The 16,600-nt window shown below is 49.4% G+C and overlaps 1 protein-coding gene across 1 annotated transcript in view; it reads right to left on the bottom strand.

The window, feature by feature from the left end:
* Positions 1-3,042: 3,042 nt before the first annotated feature.
* The window catches only part of LOC144098060 (uncharacterized), a 75,893-nt gene continuing 62,335 nt past the window's right edge, over positions 3,043-16,600 (bottom strand). Inside the window, exons 4-7 of the mRNA XM_077630619.1 lie at positions 15,985-16,114; positions 7,631-7,742; positions 6,478-6,592; positions 3,043-3,299 (exon numbers count right to left, since the gene is read on the bottom strand). Coding sequence (XP_077486745.1) covers positions 3,043-3,299; positions 6,478-6,592; positions 7,631-7,742; positions 15,985-16,114 — 614 coding nt within the window. The remainder of the gene's footprint in view (positions 3,300-6,477; positions 6,593-7,630; positions 7,743-15,984; positions 16,115-16,600) is intronic.

The following is a 16,600-nucleotide window of genomic DNA, read 5'->3' as shown; positions in this document are numbered from 1 at the left end:
TCTGCTCGCAATCGGGGCCTTGCGGAAATGCACCGGGGGCTGGAGCACCGTGACAGAGTGCGCAATGACCATCGCTCACTAGATTCTGCAGTGTCGCAGTCTAAATGACCGCTAAAGCGCTAATCTGCACCCAGTTAGCTGGTCATCACCCGAGGCCTCTAGACTAGCGTAATATCACACTGGTCACACGATATACCTATCCTGCCCCTGCAGAGCGTCTCCATGTCTAACTGCGGTAGACAAGATGCATCGGATAAGATCGCAGTAGAACACGCTTGTCTTCACCAAAGCGGACAGTGTGGAACACGACAAGAAGAACAACAATATGGCGCAGAGACCCGGTGTCTTCGGCTTCTCGTCCCGCATTTCACGGTCTTTGATAAAACGAATGAGTACGTACCAACTGGCATAATGAAAAAGCGTGTCATACCATGTATGCGTAGCCCAAGCATTCCGCAAGCCATACCGAGAAGAGAGCGCACATGCCTCACCCAGCAGTGAAGCTCCTTCAGTAGGATTTGACAACCTTTCAATGCTTCATGAATTAATTCTGACGGCAATGGCCCGAAGCATCACCCCATCTACTGCTGCCATCGGCGCCCAGCGTCCAGAGGACCCCTCCCGTAGACGCTACAGTGACACCGCAAGCGTTCATAACCGAGTCTCACGCAGGACAATCAGGATGGCATGCGGCTTTCTCGGAGCCGCCACAGCAGTGCGGCATAGTGCGGCATGCGCACTGCTGTGGCAGCTGTTTCGCCGGCGCACCGCGCGCCAGCAGCAGCAGCTGCTCCTCACCACGTGGCTAGTCACGTGGCCAACCAGGTGACGAACCACGTGATCAGCCACGGCGCCGCGACGCCGGCAGCTGCTCTTCACCACGTGATCACCGCGTGACAGCGCTACGGTGCAGCCACGGGGTGGCGGCGCCGCCACCGCCACGGTGCCGCCATGCTAAAGGCTCAAAATGCTACCGCAATGTAGCTATCGCTACAAAGTTACTTTGAATTTCTTCCATTTACAGCCATAATTTAATTCAGGAGAAGAATAGCGGCAACAGAAGCGCCATATGTTTCATAGTGCTGTGCGCGTTTTAATTGCTTCAACATGAACTAATCACGCGCGTAACCTGTACATATTTATTATTGTGCAAATAGCTTTTGTGTATATTACCTACACCCCGTACCCTCTCTTCCTGTCCTCTCATCTCTTTCATTTGATTTCTCCATTCTGCATGCTATCCTTTATTTCCGCAGCCGCAGCTCAGGTGCTTCAGTGTCGATGGCAGTTGCCGGTACTAGCGAAAATCTTTTCCTTCCATTTTGTTACTCCGCTCCTTATATGGGTGCCGTCGCTTAATGCAGCGCATGGTGAAATAATTACGGTTGCTCCTAAAAATTGCTGGTGATTTATCTCTGGTCAAATCTGGAGTGATGTGATAGCTACTGCTGGCCGAGTGGAACTTGTTTGGTTAAATTGTAAAATCAGTCTTTCTCCGGTCCGTTTCTCTGAGCGTTCCTTCATCATCTTCGTCCCACTTGACACGGCGAATGCATACAGCTGTTGCAGCATGGTTTCGCTAGCGCGCCGCGCCGCCGGCAGCAGCAGCTGCTCCGCACCACGTGGCCAACCATGCGGCTCGTGGCATGACTAGCCATAGCGCCGCTCCGCACCACGTGACCACGTGGTGGTGGCGCCGCGCCACGACCGCCAAGCTGAAGGCTCGAAATGCTACCGCAATGTAGCTATTGCTACAAAATCGATAATGGCAGGTTGTCCAACTTACACGGCTATTACTACTGCGATATAGCTGTAGTAGCAGGATTCCGCACGATCCTGGCATCGTGTGAATTGATGTGTGAAGCCTTCCTCCACCCTGCAGAGGCAACACCCACCAGCCGCGTGTCCCCTCTTCCTCACAGCAAAGGGACCGCCCGCCTACCTCCTCACCCCAACTCTCCGCAGGAATTCACTGTGCGTTCACTGCAGACCAGTTGTATCCTACTACAGAGCGCAAGAAGAGGCGAAGAGGAAAGAAGCGCAGCTATGGCGCCATGGGCAAGGCGAAAACATTGCAAAGACAATAAGCTGCGCCAGCAACAAGGCAGAGCATTTGTCGTAAAAGCGAGGTTGAAAAAAGGAAATCCGAAAGACAAAAGCACCCTGCTGTCGCAGCTTCAAGGCGTCAGTTCGTATAATCGACTGTCATTTTTTTTCACCTAGAGACCATAACCGCACAAAAAATGAAATGCACATTGAAAAAGCAACTTGAAGAAACGGACAAACGCAACGTAACGGGCACACAAATTAGAGATAGGGTGCGAAAAGCGCAAAGCGGTACAAAGCAGTGCAATGAGGGGCGGCTGCCTGTGCCGCATGCAAGGGCAGGAATGCTAAAGCGGCACAAAAGAGCAGTAATGCTATGAAATGCAGAAAATAAGGCAAAATCAAATCGTAAATTAGGCAAAGCTTATCCGCATTTCAAACACCTGAAGCTGCTGTGCCATTTGCAGCTGCTCCTCTGTCGCGCTTTGCGCTATCCTCTGCTTTTGGAGAAAAAGCGCTAGGATTGGGCGCACCTGGCACAGCGTAGGGCGGCACAATGCCTTCACCACCAGCGCCAGGCCCGTGCATTCCAACCGAAGGGACCTGCATTACGACCAACTGCAAAGCAAGCAAAGCAGACAGCCACGTCACGAGGCGTGAGCGTGTGCAATCCGAAACGATGGTGCCAGAGGGACAACCAAATGAATACTGCATGGTACACAAGAGCAGACCCCTTCCAGTAAACACTATGCAAGTCAAAAACAGCCAGGACGCATGCAGCACCTCATTCAACACCAACCAAACCACAGATGTGAGGGCTGCACCAAGCATCACGTTCACCTCTAAACAAAAAGGTGTAAAGTGGGAGTAGGCAGTCCCATAGCACACTTGCATGTCTGTGTTTAGAATTTACCAACCGGGCGCATGAGCACTGAGTGTCTTGGGTTGACCTCGGCAGCCCGAAGAGACAGACAGAAAATCATCCAGATGTTCACTTCACCTCAAATGCAGAGCTCTCGACTGCAGCGTGCGCCTGGAGCGACCCAGGGCTAGACCACCAACCTCGTGTCCGGGTCCAGGCTGGACCGGCATCAGGACGTTGCTGGCAGAGTCGATCCGGGTTCCGTATGGCACCCAGATCAGCATGCCATGAGGTGCGGGGGTCGGCCGCCCGCCCAACGAAAACGACCAGCCCTGGGCCTGGGCATTACCGGCCTGTGCCTGGCCATCGCCTGTCTGTGCCTGGGCATCACCTGTGTGAGCGAATGAGTGTAGGGGAGAGAGAAAGCAAAATCACTGAGGTAACATATTAACTCAACCAACCAGATCTTATTCTGTCTACCATATACTGGGTATAATATTATTACAAAAGCGATCTTTCCAGATCACTACACGATAATCTCAGCAAGCCCACACATCACCACTTCTCTGATCCAGCGCTGGCGGGGCAGAGAATGTCACGTTTTACGTGTGTGACGGAATGTTGCGATTTGACTGGTCGCCTTGTGCCCTACCACCAGTGTATGGTTTTCGAGTGGCGCGAGAAATAGCCCAAATTAGCTGAGCCACCGCGGGGAGGGGTAATTGCCTTTTAGAAACCCTAAAACAGATAGGGCTATCATTAATTACCGGGTAAGAATCTCCACTTGCAATCAGCTGCCTATCAGTAATCGCTAAAAATTTAATTATTAGAATTTAGTCAATCACTTGAATATTTAAAGTGATTCGCTTGTTTTTGACGTCCGCGAACACTGGTATGACTACGTCGAAAAAAGCTGTTTTTTAGTTCGAAAACCGTTCTTTTTTTATTTCGCGGGGAGGGGTAATTGCCTTTTAGAAACCCTAAAACAGATAGGGCTATCACTAATTACCGGGTAAGAATCTCCACTTGCAATCAGCTGCCTATCAGTAATCGCTAAAAATTTAATTATTAGAATTTAGTCAATCACTTGAATATTTAAAGTGATTCGCTTGTTTTTGACGTCCGCGAACACTGGTATGACTACGTCGAAAAAAGCTGTTTTTTAGTTCGAAAACCGTTCTTTTTTTATTTAGTACCCAGCTTCCTTGAAGCACCTGGCATATGAAATGCTTGTGCCTGGCGGTGGAATATTTCGGGAAATTTCTTTCAGTGCGGGCAGAGAATTGCTCAGGTCCGGAACAATAAAAGAGAAACCAGGGGCCATGTTCTCTAACCATTCATTCCATTTCCAATTCCTTTTGGTCGTGACATCAATCTTCGCATACGCAAAAGCCAATGAGGATCCAAGCCACCAACCACAAGCAAGGTTGATTTTTTCGTGACACTGCCGCTTACCGGCGGTTAAATTTGTGGAACTGCAGCACAGGCTAGACAGAGGGGGAAGGAGACTGGCCTTTGTTCCCGTGTCATAGGGAATAGGCTATCTCGGCACTAGAGGCCGCGCGCATGCTCTACAGCTTCCTCTCTTCATCCCCAATCATCATCAGCCTGACTACGGCCCCTGCAGGGCAAAGGCCTCTTCCATGTCTCTCCAATTAACCCTGTCCTCTGACAGCTGCAGCCACCATATCACCGCAAATTTAATCTCATCCGCCCGCCTAACTTTCTGCCACCTCCTGCTACGCTTGCCTTCTCTTGGAATCCACTCCGTAACCCTCAAAGACCAGCGGTTATCTTGCGTTCGATCTACATGCCTGCCCAAGCACATTTCTTCCTCTTGATTTCGATTAGAATCTCCACTTCTAAACCAAACACCGGCCTAAAGCTTCTGATGCAATGTCACAGAAAGTTGACAGCGAGTTCAGCCACTCTGCGCCCTCCGCACCCAGTTCAGGTGAACAACATGCACCAAGAGTTCCTCTGCCGAGACAGGATTAGCGCCGATCACGGTGCAAGATACACGGGTGGGGACACAGTGGCCCGCGCAGTGCGAAGAAGTCCCTTAGTTCCACTAGGTGTCATGAGACGACTCTTCGATATGCAGTCCATTTTGAAACGTTATTTTTTACATGCTTAGAAACCACCGCCTTGATGACAAAACAGCAACTCAAGCATAGTGCCCTCTCGTTCTTTCGTTCGTTCAACCGACCGTTGGCCGCCGTCCCTTGCGTTCATCACACGCTGCCTGTCTGATCGCGCTGAACAATGGCTGGCTGCCAAAACACCACAAAACAAGCCCACGAGCTGGCATCTGGCTTCTGTGGCAAAGAGAGAGTTTATATATGTCTTCATAGATAGTTCATTTAGCTGTTTCACCGCACGGTGGATAGAGGACGCTATCACAGGCCTTGTTTGGAGGTGCAAGAATGGTGCTTTATCTGACTGCGGGCGTCCAGCGCGTTTCGAATGCGGCGTCCTCATGCTGTGTCTGTGTGCTGCAGGGAAGAATAAACAATTTTCAAAAATAGGACTTTTGATGCGAATACATGGCTTTTGCGGCATGGTAATGCCAGGCTTGCCGGACACTGGGAAACGGTGAATCATTTTAACTCGTAAGGTGGTTAACTAATTTCCAATAATTAATTTTTTCACTATTAGAGTTAGAAGCCTGGCTGAAATTAGAGACTTGTAGCCGGTCGTAAGTAACCGCCATTTCTTTAGAATTACGGATATGCGATTACCCTCAGCGCTGTGGCCCCACTTATTTTGGCTGCATCGCGCCAAAATACCTCTGCATTTGGAGAGCGTGCAGACAAAGCAACCCCTCCAGTGCACGCAACAATATTTGAAATAGCCAAATTTTGTCGAGCCACAGCGGCAAGGGTAATCGAGTTTTCTAAATTTTAAAATCTGGTATGGCGGTTACTAACAACCAGAAGAGATATACAGATCTCTATTTGCAACCGGGCGCCTAACTCTATAAGTTAAAAAGTTAATTATCCGAAAGTAGCTAACCAGCTTAGTAGTTAAGATTATTCACTGGTTTTCTGGTGTGTGCCAACGTTCACAATACCATGCCGCGAAAGCCATATTTTACCTAAAAAATCCTACAGTTGAAAATCGCTGAAATTACTTTTGAAAGTCTTCCCTTTAACACCCCGTGTAACTTACGCCGTGGTGCCCATCACGCGTTCAAATGTTTCTTGGTGCTCCGTCGTTCATCGGCGCCGGTCCGCCAGTGCGACATGGGTGAGTCTGCGAGTAAGTGGCGTGTCTCTGCCAAAATCACCGAGGAGTCTTCTCCCATTGCCTACGACTAATGGCACAAGACCAAATGTGCTAAAACCAAAATTATTCTTTGCAAAATACGACCCCTAATGTTTTTTCACTGTTCACGCACCCTTCCGACCACTTTGCCACCCTTGTTACGTCACGAATGTGGTCTCTCCAAGCGCGCCGTATCGAATTCGCACGCGTGACAGACGAGGGAACGCCGGTGCACAGTACAAACAGACAGGAGAACCTCGGAGAAACCGACACCGACAACGCCACTCAAAGTGACCACTCACAGATGGGGTAATCGGTGCCGACGGCCGCGTCCGCAAGGCCGAATTGGGGACAGTCATTGCGCCAAGCAGTCCTCGCCTCGATTTCTTCCACTGGCACAGGAACGAAGCTCGTCCGCTAATGGAAAAAGAAGATAAGCACAATCGTCTCGCTATGCACTATTAACACACCTGAGAGCATGCTGGTGCGCCGCAAACATTGCTGGGTCAGTCCTCACCGTCGCTGGTATCAATTTCACCAAGTTATAACTGTGCCGCGTCAGGTTCTGAAGATTATTAACTTTCAGAAGGCTACGAAAATAACACATACGCGTTGCCAATTTCCAATTTTCAGCAACTTCCTAATCCCATCGCTCGTGCGTAACGATTTTTGCCGTAACAATTTTCCGTAGCCTAGCTTAAAGCTACTAATGCCTTCTGCTTCGTGTAGAACACGAGCTTTACGAATAGTTCGATTCGAGAGCTATCCCCTATCCATTTCTAATAATCGAAAAGACACGTATATTTTATTCAAATCGGACACTCGCAGTTGCAACGACAAGCATGCATTAATTCTCCCGTCAGAGGCCAAAGCTTGGCGAGGTGCATTCAGAGCTGCACAGGAGTACAGCGGTATCGCACGGAGTTCTGTCACCCGTATACGGCATTGGCTAGCGCTGCCAGGTGCACGTTCTCAGCGAAGCGTCAAAAAATTTTCCTAAACGCGACCGCCGTATTATTCGCAATACCAAAAAGCTGATCGCCGCCAAATTTCGAAAGCAATCTTATAGACCCAAGTGTAACCATCATGAGCAACACACAGCCTTTGCGTAGGGAACTGGCATATCTCTCAGAGGGCTCCAAGCGGTAGAATTTTGTACCCGCAGTTGCCGCTACGAACTGCCGCCTGCAATTGAGCCAGCTGTCAAGGCTAGCAATGTAAGCCAGTGCAGATTCTAGTTTTTTTTAGCTATAGCTTTTTGCTGCCATAGCCGAGACAAAGAATTCTGGAAGCACGCGAAAGACACAATTTCGAATTGGAGAAAAAGGCGCCATGGTTTAAATATTTGTCACGAAGCGGCGACGGCAAGAAGTTACTGAGAAGGCAGACTTGGAGGAAGAAGGAAGGTTCGGTGGCAAGCAGTGAAAACGCAGTGCAGAAGGCAAAAATTTGCACCGGTGCACAAAGTGTCACGCGTGGACGGGGATGCTCGCGCTCCTCTTCAGCAGTCTCGTGCCTCTTGTCCCGTTCAGCAGTCTCCCGTGCGGTCGTCATCATCAAGCGCTCCCTGGAATAAAGACAGAAAGAACACAGGAGTTGTTACGTTCTATTTTAAGAAAAGCCGGTGTCGTCGGCGTCTTTGGCCGTGAGCGAAAAATGGGGCATCTCGGTGGACACCTGAACCGCGCCGTAATGAGAGGGCTTTTCATTCCTTACGGCGCGGTACGGGTTTGCACCGAGACTTGTAAGAGGGGCGTCCTTTCCTTACTCAAAAAGAATTGATTTCGTTTCCATTGCTTTACGGCGCGGCTCGGGTGTCCACCAAGGTATGTTTCCTTTCCTTAAATTGTCCGGGCAAAGGGGTCGCACCGAAGGACAATGGCGTTCATGGATCCCTCGGCAATGCTGCACCACGCTGTCGCGTCCTGCTCTTAAAGGCGAAGATTAAGCGTCCGCCAAAATTTTGTAGCGGGAGCTACACTAGGCTACCAGTCGGCATTTCACGGTACACGCGGGAGAACAGTTGTGCGCATGCGTCGTTACGTTGGTGCATGGTAAAGGCCAGTTGTGCGCATGTGCCGTTTCGATGGCAACCGGGGAGGGGGAGTGGGTGCACCGCGCGCTTCGTCACCGCCGTCGCCGCTCTTTCTTCCGGAGTCTCTCCTTCATTCCTTCTTTTATGGCGCGGTTCAGGTGTCCGTGGATATGTGAGACATACTGCGCCATTTCCATTCCCACAAAACCAATTTAACCTTACAGCCGCGGTCCGCGGTGTCGATCTCCATGGCAGCCGACGCATGGATCACACCTACTTTTCAGCTGAACGCATGAAAGTGCACCGGCGTTTCTATAATTGGTTTTTGGGGACAGGAAATGGCGCAGTTTCTGTCTCATATCGCTGGACACCTGAGACGCATAAGAAAGCGGATAAAGAAGGGAGTGAAAGAAGAAAATTTGGTTTTGGGGAAAAAGAAATGGCGCAGTATCTCTCTGTGTATCGACGGACACCAGAACCGCGCCGTAAGGAAAGGGACAAAGGAGGGACAGAGAGAAGAAAGGAAGAGGTGCCTTAGTGGAGGGCTCCGGAATAATTTCGACCACCTGGGGATCTTTAACATTTTCTGACATCGCACAGCGCACGGGCGCCTTAGCGCTTCGCCTCCATCGAAATGCAGCCACCGCGGTCGGGTTCGAACCTGGGTACACCGGATCCTGGACCGCAAGGATTGACCTTGTGTGTCTGAGAGAAAACAACTAGTCTAAATACTGTGTAGGTAGCATTGAGACAACCGTGTGTTACTTTACCGATCATCGGGCAGTGTTTATCTCTGTCAAAACAATTTAACTAAAGAATGTGTCTCATCGAATACATCTTCAATGCTTAACATTTTAGTCACAAATACAAACTCGACAACATGCGTAACCAGCGGAGAACTACAGCTCTCGCTATACGTATATCGTGGTAGCTCAACTAAGCCACTGCCAATTTTTTTTAAAGAAAAAGTTTTAGTGTCACCGAACGCGATTTCGCCGTGGCGGTGCTCCGAGGAGGCACATCACGACACAACGCGCGCCTCACCGCGGATATTTCTCTCTCTCTCTCTCTAGCTCCCTATTCACTACTGCGCATGCGCCACTAGTAGCACCAAGCCACAGGCAATCCGCTGGTGCGCAGCGCCGCGCGTTTCCTCAAAATCTAACTCAATTTTCTCTTTCTTCTTTCCCTCCCTGCTATCCTTAGTTTACGGCGCGGTTTGGGTGTCCACCGAGATATGTGAACTCAAAAACCAAACAAAACAAGTGAGCCGACGGCGTTCCTAGAGTTCATTGGCGTTGACAACTTTGCAAAGGCCGTTCATTTTCACGAAAGAAAAGGCGCACAACCGGCTCCGTAGGTCAGTGGAGACCTCAATCTCGCTTTCACGTACGTGGCGTTGGTGTCCAATTGCAAAAGCCTGGTTTGATTGCGTTGCGCACACTGGATAGGCAGCGCGCCCTCCCTGCCACCCTGGGAAGTGGCATGCCGTTAATGGTTGCTCGCAAGACATTGATCACCAAATGAACGCTGCGGCCTAGCTATTGCTGCAGTGCCGCATATCTGCCACAACGCTGTCAGCGCATTCAGGACACATCTCTCTTCTCTCTTCCACCACCGCCACGTGTTTTAAACCACGAATGAGGCGTCCGCATATCCAGGGAGCCAGTTATGCGCCCTTCCTTTCTTCAAAGCCATCGCCACTTAGAATATTCTCAACGCCAACGCCAATGAACACAGTGAATCCCCCCCCATCTTTCGCTTTGTATATCCTGGATTAGCTGAGCAAATTCACATTATTTTTTATTTCCTCCCCGAAACGACGCTGCCGCGTAATGGCGTTTCACGCGCGAAAGTGGGAATACTCGCAACACCGAGACGCTATAAGGCTGGTCCACATGCAAGCAACTGAGCGAATTGAGCGATTGAGTGGCGCATCGCGGCGAAAATTTTCCAACTTGCTGGAACCTCGCCCCTGTGGCCGCTGGAGCCGCCGCGACGACTAGAAACAGGTTTCTGCGCCGCGGAGGCAAAAATCGCGAGCTTTTTCACTTGCATGTGAAAAAGGCTGAAAGCCTGTGAAAGCACGATGAAACAGGCTTAAACCTTGTTTCACATGCAGGTGAAAACGCTCGCGATTCCTGCCGCCGCGGCGCAAAAACGTGTCTCGAGTCATCGCGGCGGCTCGAGCGGCCACGGGGGCGAGGTTCCATCAAGTTGGAAAATTTTCGCCGCGATGCGCAGCTCAATCGCTCAATTCGCTCAGTTGCTTGCATGTGAACCAGACTTAAGCCAGCGAGGAAAAGACGGAACAAGGAGCCGGCAAACACTTCGGCGTAGGAGCGCACCTGTAAAGCAAGCAGCGTGCGAGTGCTGAACACCGTACCTCAAGGACGACGTGGGCGAGCGGATCGGGCTCTGAACGCTGCCGGCCTTCTTCTTCCTTGCTCTCCTGTTTGCGCACCACCGCTTACGCTTCTTCGTTTCAGACTGCCTCGCACTCAGCAGCATTCAACAACCTGCTGCCCCTTAATTTCTCGGACATCACTGTCCCACAACTGCTGCGCGAGGTTGTCCTCGGGATAACGCAAAGTATCGACGAATGTCGAGATAAAGTTGAAATATTTACGCTACAAATGCTCCAGTATTTTTTTTATTTCACACGCTTGGCATTCAGGCATAATAGGTGAGGTGCGTTTCCGAAGTGGAAGCAAGGAACTATGGGAAAATCGCCTGCCAGCCACTTCCGGTTCCAAATTTCTCATACACACTGCCTTTTGCATAGCGGTTGCCGTGCATATATGCGTCGTTTATTCACTCATTTATCTGTGCAGCCACGCCGCTTATTGCACACCATCACCGTAAGATCTGCGCGTTTAGGGTATGAATGTACGCGTCCTGAGCGCATAAATTGACAACAACGAAAAGTAGGAGTGCTCTGTCGTGGTTATAATATGCCTGCGTGGGCTGGCTGTTTTGCGTATGCACGGCAGTCGGTTGAACTAGTTTACCGCGTCGGTCATTATATATGTGGTTTTTCGCCGCACTACGAAGGCGACGAAGCGCTGAAAAGTGCGCAGTTTAGCAGACGATGGTCGTATTATCCTCACAAGTTGGCTAGCAAGCTGTCCATACATGCCGCTGAGCGAACAGCGCGTCTCAACACATCGCACTGCATTCGCGTAGAAAACCTCCTACTACTTACATTATTTTGGTTGCATTTCGTGCGAAAGCACACGACGAAGCATAGCAGAGTCGACGTCGCGTGGGTCTTGCGATGATGCAATACAATCAGCGGTGTTGCAGTGCAAATAAGTTAGTGTAAGAAGCGATATTATCACAGCGACTGCTGTGAAGCAAGCGGGCATGGGGATAAATTTGGAACCGGAACTAGCGATAGCAGACAACTTTCCCATCATCCTCTGCGCTGAATCTGAAAACGCACCTCACCCATTTGGGTCCGCTGTACACTGTACGAAATCTTGTAAGGTATTTTCGTGCAGGAACTGGAAAGGCTCATGCTCTTGGTGTTATCGGCCAGCCACTTGGAGAGATCCTCCTTCCTTGTCGCCGTTCGTCCCACTTCCCGTAGAAATACCCGAGTAACTCGGCAGTAGTTATGTGCAGCTGAATTCGCCATGCGCGTATCGACTTGACGCTCCATGGCTGCCGCTCCGAGCCTGATATTCGCCAACGAGGTATTTCGTGTTCGGCGCATGCGCGTCAGTCTGAACTGAAGTTTCTTGAACGGCGGCATTCTAGAACTACTCATAACCCAACCTAAAAGGGAAACGCACTTTCCGATGGGGAATGGGAAATGATTTTCGCGCATGTAATTTTTCGGTTAGATAAAGAAAACACAAAGAAAGGTGGAAAACTTGAGCGGTTTCATCACTGATTGAGTAGTTTAAAAGGCAACTTTCGCTAACACAAAAAAGAACAGACCCCCAGAAGTAAACTAGAGGTAATACTAACACAAAAAGGAACAGAGCCCCAGAAGTAAACTAGAGGTAATCTGCGTACTGTTAACGCTTAAAATAAGAACAAGCAAAAGTATCAGTACAAGGCGGACTCTAACCGCTGCCCTACGCGTGTAAAAACCCAGCGCGAATCTACTGCACCACAGGAGCAACAGAAATGGCAGGTTTTAGTGTTTGAGTTATACGGTCTGCACGAGAGCTGGAAAAATAGGAGCGCAATGGGTTCGCCCAGGTGATCATTTACAAACAATGGGATCACACGGGTATGGGAGGCAGAGAAAAAATCTGGGATGGTAGCTTCAAGAGCTCTTGCGGTTAGTAATAGGCCGTTAGCAAAAGCCATATCAGTTTTTGGAATTCAGAATTCAAGATCAGTCTATGCGCTCTGGCTAAACAAATTTTGACCATCACACGTCAAAAAAATGCACTTTCGAATAGTGCGCGTCTGTGGCGAGCGCCAAACAACACATCCGAAACCACGTCACTTCGCGGCGCACGTGTCACGTGACCTCTGTCCCTCGCGCGCTACGGTGCATGCCGCTGCACGCTGCCCCAGCCCATCCAAGAAAGAGAAGCACACGCGACACGTTTGCCACATAGTGAGTGCGCTGCTAATCGTTCCCTTTCCCCGTGCTTCATTGTCCCCACAAGGGAAGACGAAAATTGGTTCTGGGGAAAAGGAAATGGGTCAGTATCTGTCTCACTTATCGACGAACACCAGAGCCGCGCCATAAGGGTAGTGACAAAGGAGAGAGTGCAAGAAAGGAAGAATGTGGTGCCGTAGTGGAAGGCACAGCACAGCACACGGATGCCTTACGTTCCCGCAGGGACGGCGCTCGCCATTTCCGCTTGCAGAGACCCGGTGTTCGAACCCGGGACCACTGCTTATCCGGAGCAGTTGCTCTACAAATTAAGCCACACCTAAGCTCCCTTGTAATAAACACTCCCTTATTACGGACCTAATCCACCTTGGGGGATTCCCCTAAACATTCCACCATTTACCTTTGTCATTTTCGTTTTTACAATGATCGCCTCCCAGTGCATCTCTGAATTTGATTTCGTCGTCCTTAACTCCGCTGCTACGTGGCCTTGTGCTAGGTGGAGGCCTTCTAGCTAGAAGCTGGAGGTTTGTACGTGAGAGATGCCTTTTAGCCACGGCGGGTGCTGCCGGAGAGCAGAGGCTTCATATACGCACACACACACACACACACCACGGATGTCGGTGGGGGAGAGTACTGTACTGCTAACGAAATATACGACATCTTGCCTGATCTGCTTAACGAGCTAAACGCAATCACCGGCCACATCAATACCAAGGCACCCGGCCATTCATGCGAAGAGCTATGCGTGTTTGGTTCATGGGGTTTAACGTCCCAAAGCGACTCTGGCTATGAGGGACGCCGTAGTGAAGGACTGCGGAAATTTCGACCATCTGAGGTTCTTTAACGTGCACAGACATCGCAGAGCACACGGGGCTCTAGAATGTCGCCTCCATTGAAATTTGACCGTTGTGGACAGGATCGAACCCGCGTCTTTCGGATCTGCTTCCCAGCGTCATAACCACTGAGCCACCGCAGCGGCCTGAAGACTTATGCGTAAGTACAAAAAGCGTGAGTATAGATTCCTGGAGTTCTGTCTTGGTTGTCTTTGGGCATAAGGCTCAGCAAAACACCGCCTGTCTCTGCTCATTGTACGACATGAGTGATTTATATCCGCACGAATATCATCACGAGAAGAAAACCGGGCGGCAGCCGGGCAACTTTCAAAACCTGCGATGCATGACTAAGAGACAACAGTTACGTATGACAGCTTCTATAATTTGGGCGATTGGAAACTTCCGCCCTTGCGCACAATGGTCGCCGGCATGGCGTCTGTGATCGTGCAAGCGACTTTTCACATTTTTATCTCGAAGCGTCTACACCTGCTTTCGGAAAGTCAGTAATGCCGGCAACGTTTTAAATCCCTGATATAGGGAATGGCAAGACCTTTCGCGCTTACAAAAGATGGTCATTTAAAAAAAAAGAAATAAATGACGTTACGAAGTTAAACGGTGCACCTAGAAAGTGTTGTTCGGTGCTGTAGCTTTGATCATACGATCGAATATTTTACCAAATATTTACAGAATACTTTTTGTTGCGGCAGCGGCTTCGGATAATAAAGAAAATAATTATTTGGCCATAAATGTGTTTTTCGAAGAATAGGGTTGAAATTCAGTGTTCGTGAAAGTGTGCGTTATGTGTGAGTTCCTAGGGTTTGGGCCATTCATGTTCTGTTCGTGAAATAGGTAGTTGGAAAATATACAAACAGAATTTTTCAGATTTTCCTCCATTGTAGAACATATTGCGTGTATTAAAGGGTTAACCGCGTAAAATGCTATTTTTTCTACGTCTAGGAACATAACTACACCTATTTCATTATTATGCAGAGATGAACCTAACACATGAGACAATGCTGTTACGGTTGTAGCTGTATACGTGGTTTTGCTAAAGCCATATTGACATTGAGATATGATTTTAGTTCTCTCCGAGTAGCCTCTTTTTTCTTTCGCAACAAGTTTTCCGACCACAATATTAACGATACTGAGAACCGAAATCGGTCGATAACTGCATGGCTTCGGTCCTGGCTGCAGCGGTCACATTCGAGAGGTGGCAGGATGTTAGAGGCTCGTGTACTGTACGATGTTATTGCACGCCACAGAACACCACGTGGCCGAAATTATCCGGAGCTCTCCATTACGGCGTCCCTCATAGCCTGGGTCGCTTTGAGGCGTGAAAACCCAGATGCCTACAAAGCCAAGCCAGCTGGACGGACCACATCAACGTGTTAGTGAACTGGGATAACTCTCGGTATCTTACATCACGGAAGCCATCAGTCGCCTAAACGACGAAGCATAGGGGATGTATTGTTTTAGAAATAATTTGTGGCGTTCATAAATGCGAGATCAATAGGGTAATTATTTGAACATAACTGATCAGAAAGGAGAAGAAAAACAACCAGACCCCGCCGGTGGGATCTGAACCCACGGCCTCGAATCCCGCCTGCGGCATATGGTTACTTTTTCTTCTGCTTTGGAATCAATTATTAAAAAATATTTATTTATTAAGCTCGCATTCATGAAAACCAGAAATTATTTTTAAAGCAATACATCCCCTATGCTTCGTGGTTTCGGTGACTATAGGCTTCCGTCATGTATACGTCATAACGAGCCCCTATTTTCTCTTCCCCTTGTCTGCACTCTAGCAATGTCTGAAATATCCGTATATATACATTAGTAAATAGCTTGATTCCTTAATGTTCTGAGAAAAGGTGCAATATGGTAAATGTCCTGTTTCAATGTTCTCACGGTTATCCCACCATGCCCTTTTGCCAGGTTTGTGGCGAGATTATTTGCGACTGCTGTGACCTGACAATCATCCATGGCATTCAGTAAAAGTCTCATCAACACATGGCTCCTCCATGCCCGTTAACACAAAACTGTTCACCTTTCAGTAAAACACTGACATCGCTAAGTAGCTGTATTCGGTCATGCATCTCAAAAATAGAGCGCACGACTACGAAGCACAGCGAAGAAGCACACATTTTTGTTTCGTCAACGTATTTCCTTCCCTAATCCAGCGCTGAAATGGCAGCGCTCTACCGGTAAATTATAAGTGCGTGCAATTAAAACAGAAGCGCAGATCTACCCAAGCCGATACCAAAAGCACTTCCCCTGAAAGGCACCATCGTGGATCGACTGAGGCGCTCCCCCCCTCCAGATATAGCCAGCTGGTGACCGTTCCAATCCTAGTACTTACGCTTGGCGGCGCTTGTATTCTTCCGTCTGCTGCTTGTAAATCTGCTTCCTAATCCGACGGGACTTATGCCGGGCCCGTTGAAAGTGTAGATGCCCGCTTGGGGTGTAGCCAGGATTCCCGGGAGAAATATCTGCGCATGAGCCGCACGCCTCGGTCACGGTGCAGGCACTGAGCAAGGACCGGGGCCCCCTCTCAGGGGAACGCCGAGGACAACGTCCATCAAACTTCTCAGTAAAAAAAAAAAATGGACAGAGACACTCAGGAGTGCCTGCGTGTGAGAATGCGAAAGCATTACTGTCCCTGGGAGCACTGTTCACGCGCTTAATGTTCGTACATGCATTAACGTTCTTTTCTGCTTCTTCGGCGTTTGCGCATTTGCGCGGACGACCACGTTTCACTTCGGGTGGTGCCGATGTTGAAACTTTAGACGTTGATGGTTCGCTGTTCATTTCACGAGCGCACGCACAACCGGCCGCAATGAAATCCAGCGACGATGTATGACACCGCCCATCCACACACGCGCACATATGAAACTAGCCGGAACAATGTACGACGAACGACTGGATCACAATATTGATACGAAAGACTGGGAATTGAGGGTGCATATGACGTCGGT

This window comes from Amblyomma americanum, chromosome 7 (assembly GCF_052857255.1).
Source record: "Amblyomma americanum isolate KBUSLIRL-KWMA chromosome 7, ASM5285725v1, whole genome shotgun sequence".
Taxonomy (NCBI): Eukaryota; Metazoa; Arthropoda; class Arachnida; order Ixodida; family Ixodidae; genus Amblyomma; species Amblyomma americanum.
The sequence above is the reverse complement of the archived record's forward strand: the minus strand, read 5'-3'. Positions and strand labels throughout refer to the sequence as shown.